We start from the raw sequence: 11,310 nt of genomic DNA, 5'->3' as shown, positions 1-11,310 counted from the left end.
AAAAAAGTGTGAAATGACTGAAAACATGTCTCATATTTTAGATTCTTTAAAGTAGCCACCCCTTGCTTTTTTATTAATAAGGGAAATAATTCCACTAATGAACCCTGACAAGGCACACCTGTGAAGGTAAAACCATTTCAGGTGAGTACCTCATGAAGCTCATTGAGAGAACACCAAGGGTTTGCAGAGTTATCAAAAAAAGCAAAGGGTGGCTACTTTGAAGAATCTAAAATATAAGACATGTTTTCAGTTATTTCACACTTTTTTGTTAAGTACATAATTCCATATGTGTTCATTCATAGTTTTGATGCCTTCAGTGAGAATCTACAATGTCAATAGTCATGAAAATAAAGAAAACACATTGAATGAGAAGGTGTGTCCAAACTTTTGGCCTGTACTGTATCCATCTCTAAAACTGCTCCTCAGATCTCTGCAGGGTAAATCCAGACAGCTAGCTAGACTATCTGTCCAATCTGAGGTTTCTGTTGCACGACTAAAACTACTTTTGAACATACACATGTTCCACCAATTTTATTACCATTTAGCAGAGGCTCTGTGGCTCCGTCCGGAGCTTAGCACCGCCCATGACGATTGTGATTGGTTTAAAGAAATGCCAATTAACCAGAGCACGTTTTTCTCCCATCCCAGAATGCTGTGTGGACTCGCCAGACCTTCAAAAAAACAAAAAATCCAGAAACAAATGGGATAAGTCATAGAGTTAACCACAGTGTTGTTTTAATTGCTTTGACGTAAATGAATGACACACATGGGCAACATCTTACAAAACTTCCTCATGCATGAGTAACAAAAGTACAAACTGAAACAACAGTTTCTACTCCTCGTCTTTCACAACACAACTTTGGTTAAAGCTATACTATTTAGAAGTTTAGAGTGCTATTATTTTCTCATATGTGTGCTCCAGTGTATCACAACACAGATAGACATAAGGTGTTAACATGGGAGAACAAGCGTTGTTTAGGATACAGAGCAGCTCCAAACTTAATGTAGTATTTACTAAATGATTATACACTAAGGCATGTCCCAGTCAGGCCTCAGCAGACTGGTCCTCCTGCTTTCTAGACGTCTGACGAGGAGTTCCAGGAAATCCTTGATTTTAAGCTGATGCGTCATTTCAGTTTTTCTGACATGGTTTGAACACGGGTTTGAAACAGTGGCAAAACTAATCTTTTTATATATTTTTCACATATTAAAATAATAATTTTTCTTTTCTGTTGCTCTTAATTGAACAAACCAGTAACCGTAGAAAATATTTTAGTAGAATTTTTGTTCACAGTTGAGTTGTGGTCTAATGTTAATCTGTGTGTTAAAAGACCTGCAGCCTGTTGCACCAGCTGTAAGTTGATAGCTTAGGTTTGAATATAGTGTGGGTGTTACACTATGAATTAGTAAAAATAGGTTACACCAAGTGTCATTAGTTCAAAAGTCAAATAAAAGAACATCAAAGCACAACAGAAGTAACTAGAGAATGCATTTTCTGAAGGAATTGCGGTGTGAATGCTGTATGTTGAAAGGCCAACGCTACCCAGAATGTATGAAAGACGTGGAACATTTTTAAAGTGCGTTTCTCTCGGTGCATGTATGAATTATTAGATAGCAGTTGAAAATTTATGAATTTGTCTCAACTTTTAAAATTCCATTGATTCACTTGAATGGGAAGTGTCTCAGAAAACGTTGAATGTTTTGGAAATTATCATAGTTATGGAAAATTTGAATAAAAGCAAGAATGTCCTAATGGTGCTGAACGTTTTGATGATGAATGAAGTTTCTATGTTGAAAAATGTGGCCGGAGTTAATGTGCAAAAAAAGGGTACGGAAAAATAATAATGAATACATAGAAGAACATGGGCTTTAGAATGAAAATATGCAGAATTTAGTGGAAGGTTTTTTTTATGTTCTCGGGGTGGAGATGTATTAACATTCTGAATCTTCTATATATTTTGTTAAAAACAGTTTAAAATCGGCAGAGGTGTAGGAGTTCTACAGCCTCAGATTCCGCGTGGGCCTGCTGATGAGGTGATGTTAGGCTGACAAACAGGTGGATTATCATATGTTGGCCAGTTCAAATTAACAAAATTGCATTCTCTATTTTAATTGACTAGTTAGCAGTGGCTGTCTAATAAATAATTGCTGAATAATGCACAGGATGGAATTTCACTCTGCACAACAATATTTTGATCATGGTTGACTTAGTGCAGTTGTAGACCAAGTGGAAATGGTGCGCCTGAATGAAGTGGCGGTTTTGGGGAAAACTAAGTAGTTAAAATGTATCCGTTAAAAATGACTAAACTTAAGGCTACATTTACATTGCTACATTTGTTTTTTTTTAAAAGGTGCCCTGCCATACAAAACCGTTTTTTACTTGCATTTTTTTTTAAATCTCTTCAATCTCTTTTGTCAATCACAAAAGCTGGTCAGTCTGACATCATATTGCCTGAGCTCATTACTATTCAAGCTGCAGGCTTTCTATACCACGCTAGAATGCCTTGAAACAAGGTAACCAAGGCATTTTTTTCACAAAAAAAATGTTACAGAGTCCATGGTAGAACTTCAGACATTACCACAAAGTCATGAAATACGTGTGGCAGGGCACCTTTAAGCAAAGTTTTCAGACTAAAGCGAACTCCGTGCACAGAAGTGGTTTTATCTCCAGTATTTGAACTAATCTCTGTTTAAACTAACACGCCCAAACCAAAATATCTCATCATCATTCTGGTATACTGGACATAAACAGGAGGCAGCGTGGAGACTCCTCCTGTTGCTGATAGTTGCCATGCTGATGTTAGTAGCTTTAGTCTCAGAGAACGAGCTGTCGTGACCCAATCAGGCAGCAAAACGTTGGCGTCAGTGTCGCTGTTGCCAAAGGTCTCCGTTTTGGCCGTTGAAACTGTAACACAACCCCGCAGATTCCAAACCAAAATGGGTCAGAAGAGTTTCCTAATGTCTCCGGTTTAGGGGCTCGGAAACACCAGAGCAGGGGGAATGAGAGGAGGAAACGTAGCAGAAGACATTGGGTTTTAAACCAAAACGTAGCAGTGTAAATGTAGCCTTGTAGGTTCTGCTGGTGCAACAGGATACCTTCTCTCACTTTGAGAGTTCTAAACACCATGTTTTAAATGTTGGTGCTGGGGTTTGTTTAGCTTTGGATCCAAATTTGCGTTTAAAAAAATAAAAAGAATATGCTTATAGGATTATTATAGAGGTGGTAGTACACTCATTTCTCACGTCTTTCACACAAGAACACATGAATATATAAGTATTTGTTTAAATTGTATATTATTATCATCATCTCACATTTTTGTGACAATATTGTTTACATTCTACCCAGTTTATGGATTTTTAATTTATTGGTCAGAGCTGAGTTTTAACCCTGGAAGTGCCGTGTGTGGAATGTGTGTGAGGTGTATAGCCTTTCTGATACCATGAGACGTGTGTTTTTAATCAACACTCTATGAGCACGCTCCACTGAGTGTGTGTCTACTTTCTATGTGCTGTCCCTGAGCTGAGGACAGACAGCAACAGCTGTAACTCACACAGAACAAATGGGGTCAAGGGATGCCAAAACTGTACTGACTGGAAAGCCAGGTCAGAGGTCACGAAAGTGTCACTCGCAGCAACGTCTATTTCTGAACAGGCTAGGCCCCAGACGGCTTGGTCAACAATACAAAAAAATAATAAATAAATGATTATCAAGTAAAGCACTTGTGCTCCAATGTGCAAACATTCAGTTAGTGTGAAAATGTAGAAGTCATCTGTCCACGAGTGTTCGCAGTGAAGGAGATGCTGCAAGTGTTATTATTGTATTTCACTGTCTCGGTGACTCATGATTTCAAAGGAAAATCCACTCTCAGATCCTCATCCCGCCATCCCAGAATGCTTTGTGGACTAGCCAGACCCTCCTCCGCAGCGCTGTGGAGGAAGGTCTGGCAAAGCGAGGCTACACTGTGTGATTTGGCACTTTCCAGGACAAAACTGAGAATTATGAGAGGAATGTGGTGAAACATTGTAGGACGATTTAATGCTCTGGTGACCAAAGACAGCCAACAAGTCCTCCAAATTCAACAACATTATATAAGTGGTTTGTGAGCAACACATATAGACGGTTTCTGATCCGACGCCACTATCAGCAGGACATTGTTTGTTTGTGCCTTCCAACACCCATTTTTTATTTGACGCTCTGAAAGATATGGATTTGGGTTAACATGATTAATTTGTTAAGGCCAGTGTAGGGCTGTGCAATAATTCAATATGTACGGGATAATGTAGAGCGAGGCGGTTGTTACAACAGGATGACAGGATGATCAGGACTTGAATCTGCCTGAATTCAGAGAGCAAATCACTTAGCAAGTGTAGGCGGCTTAACAGTCTCCCATGCTTTCAAGTCAGACTTTTTGTTGACCCATCCATCCCCGACACCTCCTCCTTTTATGGCTCTATGAAAACCTCACGGTAGCTCCCCCTTTGCTGTCGATGGACAACAGACATCATTCCCCTAGAGGGCTTTGTCATTTGGACGTAACCAGATGTAGTTTTTGGGGCATTTGTCGATGCCGTCATTTTTCTTGGGAGTCTCAAAATTCGGTATGAAAATTCTGAAAGAGTTCCATGCGCCAGCTCCAGCAACCCACGTCAATAACCATCCAATCCAATGCAATGCAATAATTAAAAGAGTCACAGATGGATGGCGGGAGTTAATAACGTTTGGCTGCTTGCATATTTCTTTTCTATTTACTTTGTAGCACTACAATTTGAACAGCCTGACAAGTTCCAAAGTTGATACTGTATGGTCTGACATAGATTGCCAGCAAGTTTTTATTGGAGCCAACTTGCACAGGATCATTGTTATTGTGCAGAAGACTCCATTGCTCTCTGATTCTAGGGGACTGACACAAAGTCTAGAAGATTTCCAACCCTTAACCTCCACTGCCGCTGTAGCAAATGATTGTCTTGTCTTCGATTGGCCAGAAAGATGAACAATACACCACCAGACACTAAAATACTAATTGCACGGAGGTGCTTTTAAAATCTCAACCATAATCCAATATCTAATAATGGGTTTGTTAATTTATCAAGTCTTGTTTACAGTTTAAATCCCTCACCAAGCAACAGATCACCAGTAAACATCACAAATGAGGATTGTCCATTTGAATAAAAAGCAAAAAAATAATCAAACCCCATGTTAAAAAGAAAAACATATATAGGGTTTATAAAAAATGCCATAAAACCTAAAGTGTTAAAAACGTGTTTGAATGAACCTTTGTCCCGTCAAGTCTAAGTGGAGTATAAATCCCTAAACGGAGGGTCACAATTCTCAATATCTAGCGCCTATAATACTTTAGTGTTCATTAAATCCCTAAACCCAGACCTACAGCAGGTAGAAAGCACCAGTGTGCAAAAAAGTAGAGTATGGAGCCGACAGTGGGCCACTGCCTGGCGTCCTGAACTCAGACTCGGATTCGGAACATGCCCTGGCTCAACTGAAGGCGGAACAGCCGACAGTTGGCGATGCGTAGGGCGGCGCAGGCCGTTTTGGAGAGGTCGGTGGGTAACATAGGCTTGGTGCGTTGCCACGTCCCAGTGCTGCGGCGAAACTCCCGGATGTAGTCGAAGCTTGTTCCTGTACGCACAAGAAACACCAACCTTACACATTCAAATGTGGACGTTACTGTAACCCTCCGTTGTTGGTCTACAGGTTTTTCTTCTTACTGACCTGTGTCTAGGTCTCCCACAACGTAAATGCTGGCTCCGATGGGCACCGCACCGTAAACGAAGGATGAGCTGGTCTGGATACACAAGGACTGGTCATCCAGGAACATCCACCTGCACCACAACACAATTACGGAAAAAAACAACATATTTCTCTGTAATTTCATTGACAATTTTCTTGATTGGTTTCTTGATTTTCAGATTATAACTCTGATTTGATTACACAGAGTGGATTCTCTGTATGAATACTTTTTAACCTTGTTTATTTATGTCCTCGTGTTCCCACCCAATGAAACGAAACAAAATGTAAATATTGCATACAGCTATTCCATATGCATTTCCAGAGCTGAATTATATAGAACAGCTGATATTTTGTGCTTTTAGCAATTTCATCTGAAAACAAGTTCTCCAAATTTCAAAGTCTCCCAAGAACTGTATTTTGGTCTCGAAAGATTATCCGACAAAACAAACAACTACTTTGTGGTAGCTTTTAAAAAGTCCATCTGTTAATGAAGATCATGTGATATGGTAAAAAGCTCCAAAACAGCAACTAAATGGCCCTTGTGTTGAGATAAAGATCAAGAATGATCTTTGACAATCAACATTTAGACGACAATGGGAATCTAAAACCCAGAAAAATCCTAATAATAATAATAATAATAATAATAATAATAATAATAATAATAATAATAATGTATTCAAATAATCTAATTATAGTTTAGGAACTGCCTTTTAGGAGTAGCTTCCCTTTCTGCAGTATTTCCTTACTGACCTCCTCATGTCGTCATGGTAGAACTCAGACTGGCAGGTCATCATCTGTCTTTGCTCGGGGTTGTCTTGCTCCTTGCTTCTAACTCCCCCGAACACATAGAGCTCCTGGCCGACGCCACATGCCACAGACCCAAACCTGACCAGGAAAATAACGGAAAAATTGATTGGGAGACTGGATAGCCTCGCATTGCCAGCGCCGGAGTATGGTCTGACTACACCGCATTCGCTATTCTGGTATGGAGGGAAAACGCTCTGGTTTGTTTGTTTGTATTTCTTTAAACCAATCACAACCGTCCTGGGTGGCGCTAAGCCCGGATGCAGCATTGGTGCCCTTGCCAAATAGATAACCGAGATAGCGGAAAGGGGAGGGACATGCGCCGGATAATAAGACATTTTATTTAATGGCACCTTTCAGGGTCAAGGTCAGGTCTATATCGACGAAATTCCACTTTTGGGATTGTTCAGGTGCCGGCAGTAATTCCACTGGATGTCCCTCTTTTTAGGCCGGATGTCCGTGACCTTGCTCTTTCTTTGTGTTGGCGTTCTAACCTCCGGTGGATTTGTGAGGACTATGGTTAACTGCTCCTCAGATCTCTGCAGGCTAAATCCAGACAGCTAGCTAGACTATCTGTCCAATCTGAGTTTTCTGTTGCAAGACTAAAACTACTTTTGAATGTTCACATGTTCCACCAAAACAAGTTCCTTCCTGAGACTATTTAGCAGAGGCACCGTGGCCCAGTCTTGTGCTTAGCCCCGCCCAAGACGATTGTGATTGGTTTAAAGAAATGCCAATAAACCAGAGCACGTTTTTCTCCTATCCCAGAATGCTACATGGACTCGACAGACCTTCCTCCGCAGCGCTGTGGAGGAAGATCTGGCCATGTGTGAATACCCAAGGTCCGACTTTATCCCAGAAATGTACATCGGTTGAGCCAGATGGATAAAATAACAAGACAGGAATGTCTCCTATTGGCTAAAAAATTGTTTTTTCTTGATTTGTCAATTCCTGCAAATTAAGACACTATCAAAAAAAACAAAAATTATTACTTTATTGCCATAAAGTAATCTTGCTTTGCAACATTTCTCACAGAGACACCGCGGTGTAAGTTGTCATTGTCCTCTATTTTGAAGTGTAGAGATGCCCAGTATTGACATGATAAGGGATGATCAAAGGTTTCACGGCACAGTGGCTAATGCAGGAAAAACATGGCAATACAAAAGAGTCAAACGTGATCAGATAAGAGCTAAATGAATTCTTTCCAAACCAAGAAAAACACTTAACTGATCTGACTTTGACAGCAATGCTTAACTTACAGAAGCATAGCAATAAACAAGCTCCTTAAAAGGAATGTTTTTCAAGTTAACAATTGGGTTGAAAGCTGTGCAAACAAAAAGGTAACTCTCCAGTGCATGATGTCACACACCTCCTCAAGGGTTTAGTGTATACGTTAGCTTGATGTCAACTTATTTCCCTCATACATACAGTACATGGTACTACGAATCAAGAGATATGCAAACCGAAAGACGTTTCTTCACGTCTTACATCAAGGGTTCTGCTGTGACTAACAAGTGTACATGCCATGGTTTTGATATGAGAGCCATGATTTCAGTATGGTAATATAGTGTCATCTGAGGGAAACGGAAACTACTGATAGTTCTGAGAGAGCGACAATGACCATGGAGACGTGTTTCATTTCCTGTTGTGCAATACAAACAAGTCCAAAGTTAAGGATCCCACGCTGAAGTTAAATGCTTATATTATACAGCAAGTGCGTATAACTTGTGACAAATATCTTCAATGGACAGAAAAGAGAAGATAACAAGAAGAAGAAAACCAGTATTCAACTGACTTGTGCATCAGCTGATCAAGTTTTAGATCCTCTTTCTTTTGTCCTGCTCAGACCACAAAAGCTAATGCAAAGAGAGTTTGTGTTTTACCTTCTCTCTTTCAGAGGACAGAGGCCTGTCCACTGCAGGGTTTTGGGGTCAAAGCATTCAACAGAGTCAAAGAGCTTCCCGTAGGAGCCCCCACCTATAGCATAGATCTTCTTATTCATGGAGGCATAGCAGCCGACCTGAAGGAGAAAACAGTCACAGCACGCGGGGACAGGAACATGAATCACTTGGTCTAAGGTAGGGCTGAACGATTTTGAAAGAAAAAAAAAAATCTAATTGTTATTTTTCTGCCAGATATTGCAATTACGATTCGATTTGTGATTTAAAAACAAAGTTCAACATTGAACATGTCATGCAGCATATAACATGAGACACCATCAAAACTGCTCTATATTCTTATGCAAGGATGAGAACATAGATATAAGTGTTCTTCTTTAAATAAGCATGGAACATTGAACAGTCAAACACAGAACATTTATCACAAAAGCTAAAGTTATAATAATAATAGTAATAACAATTCCAATAAGAAATATCAGTACTTTCCTGTAAACTGAAAAGTCTGATCTGCCTCAGTTCAACAGCAGCATCTACATATTGCACTATCATGTTAAATAAAGTCATTCAAAATAAATGAAAAATCCCCTGAAAATAGAACATTTCTACAGTAAATATAATAATAAAAAGGAATGAAAAATGTTAAACCAAACATTCAACTAAATATTCACATTGGTTATACTGTGAAGTGTCTTTGAGTACCATGTAAAGCGCTATATGAATACAATTATTATTATTATTGTTATTATTATTGTCTCCTAAAGAGGCATGGCAGTGGCAGAGCCCATGTGACAGGGATACAGGAAACTACTCTGAGTTGGGATGTTGTGGTTCTAAACCGTCTCTGGTGTGGCCAGTGTGCAGGAGAGAGATATGTCAGTACATGTCCCAAATATGAAGACTTAAGAACCAAATATTTCAACAAATTTGAAAAACATATACCAGGCTTCACTATCTACACTGAGGACAAAAAGCTTCCTTTTTTATTAGGGGAAGATAAAAGCACGGCATGGCTAGCAGCTTCTTCTCCTGCCACAATACAAGGCTAAATAAATAGAGAATTGTATTTATATAATCATTTTTATTTTTCTATTATTTTGTTTATTTGTATTCTTTATTTATTTCTTTATTTATTTATTTATTTATTTATTTATTTATTTATATATATATATATATATATATATATATATATATATATATATATACATGCATATATATATATATATCAGACATGCACAGAATTTTAGTATCTGCATTTATAATCAAAATTATCCTGTTTACTAGTATTATTATTACTAGTATTATTACTAGTATTATTATTATAATATCAGATGTATTTACTCCTTGTTGTTGGTTATATGTATGTTTGTTCTTATGCTTTGGCAACACAGATGTATTTTTTGTCATGCCAATAAAGCAACGAGAGAGAGAGAGAGAGAGAGAGAGAGAGAGAGAGAGAGAGAGAGAGAGAGAGAGAGAGAGAGAGAGAGAGACTCCGGTGTGCTGGATGTCGGAGCAGAGTTTAGTTTGTAAGTGATCCAGTTGTTACAGCTCCGTTACAGGGAGATTTGTTACCAAGCTGCTGAATAGAACAGCACAGAGGTTAGCCCCACACTGAGTGCTCCCCGCCACAGTCTGCACGTCATTTAGGTCACATTATTTCAACCAGCACTTGTTAAAATAACGTCAGTCCATATGCTAAAACATACTAGCCTCGTGAGACCGTCCTGATCTGGCGAGCTCCAGTTTTCCACTCGCAGATCAGTCTGGCATCTTGAGGCAGAGAAAATTTGGAGCCGTTAGCCAAACGACCGGGCCAATCAGCGTTGGTTTTGAGGTGATAGACAGATGGTTTATCCAATCAGCTAACCAGTATTATCAGACAGCGGTAGCCCTAATTCTGTTAGCCGCTCGCTAACGCTTTTTTTCTCTTGGATCCTTCTTTTGGAATATGGTCCGTGAACCTGAAATGGTGTCTTTTATTCCTAAATTCTTGTTACACAAACGGCAAATATCCTTTACCGACATGTTTGCATGCTGAGCTAACGAGCTATGCTTTGCCTGCAGCAGCAGGAGCGGGCTTGTGGTTGTATTTTCATACGCTTCATGGATCTGATTGGTTGATTTGGCCCGTCTATCACCAACATAGGTGATAGACAGATGGTTCATCCAATCAGCTAACCAGTATTTCCGCCCCTTCCCAAAAGTTCTCCAACGGAAAGTTCCCAGATGGATATGCCGAGCAAATGCGAAGCAATCCATCTGGGGGAGTCAGGTTAAAAACATACCACCAATAGAATGAAATAACATGAGCAGTACAACTGTTATTCAGATCTATCTATATTAACTATTTTGATATTCATACTCGCAACAGATGTGAAATATTACATATTTCAGTTATTTCAGCAAATACTTGGTGTTCTTGACTACTGATTATGTTAAATAAATACTACTCAGTCCTGTCCATGATTTAGTTTAATAGGAGCTCCAATGTGAGTGTGTCTATTTAGATTGTTTATTAATCGTTACCCAGGTACAATGTGACAATTAATTGTGATATTGATTTAAGGTGATGTTGCCCAGTCTTTGACAATATTGTGTCCAATTCATCAACGGTGTTAGATGTTCTACTATCCAGTCAATGTGATATTTTGGATGTGTGTTATTACCTTGCGGATCATAGTCATACTGGTCTGCATTCTCCAGGTATTGAAGTGAGGGTCAAACACTTCAACGGTTATCAGCTCGGTTTCTTTGTTCTCTCCTCCGAGAACGTAGATCAGACCGTCCAGCTCCACCACCCCAAAGTTCTGACGAGGCTAGTGGATGACAATCAAACCAAAGCCATGTCAGTCACACATCAAA

General features: G+C 39.3%; 1 protein-coding gene across 4 annotated transcripts in view; it reads right to left on the bottom strand.

Annotated features, from left to right (window-relative positions):
- Positions 1 to 713: 713 nt before the first annotated feature.
- Positions 714 to 11,310, bottom strand: part of gan (gigaxonin) — a 28,551-nt gene continuing 17,954 nt past the window's right edge. For all 4 annotated transcript variants that reach the window (XM_028584239.1, XM_028584240.1, XM_028584238.1 and 1 more), the window contains 5 exons: positions 11,115 to 11,264; positions 8,434 to 8,570; positions 6,497 to 6,631; positions 5,729 to 5,838; positions 714 to 5,635 (listed from right to left, as the gene is read on the bottom strand). In XM_028584239.1, coding sequence (XP_028440040.1) covers positions 5,463 to 5,635; positions 5,729 to 5,838; positions 6,497 to 6,631; positions 8,434 to 8,570; positions 11,115 to 11,264 — 705 coding nt within the window. In that variant the 3' untranslated portion in view covers positions 714 to 5,462. The remainder of the gene's footprint in view (positions 5,636 to 5,728; positions 5,839 to 6,496; positions 6,632 to 8,433; positions 8,571 to 11,114; positions 11,265 to 11,310) is intronic.

This window comes from Perca flavescens, chromosome 8 (genome assembly GCF_004354835.1).
Source record: "Perca flavescens isolate YP-PL-M2 chromosome 8, PFLA_1.0, whole genome shotgun sequence".
Lineage (NCBI taxonomy): Eukaryota > Metazoa > Chordata > Actinopteri > Perciformes > Percidae > Perca > Perca flavescens.
This window is presented reverse-complemented; position numbering and strand designations above follow the sequence as displayed.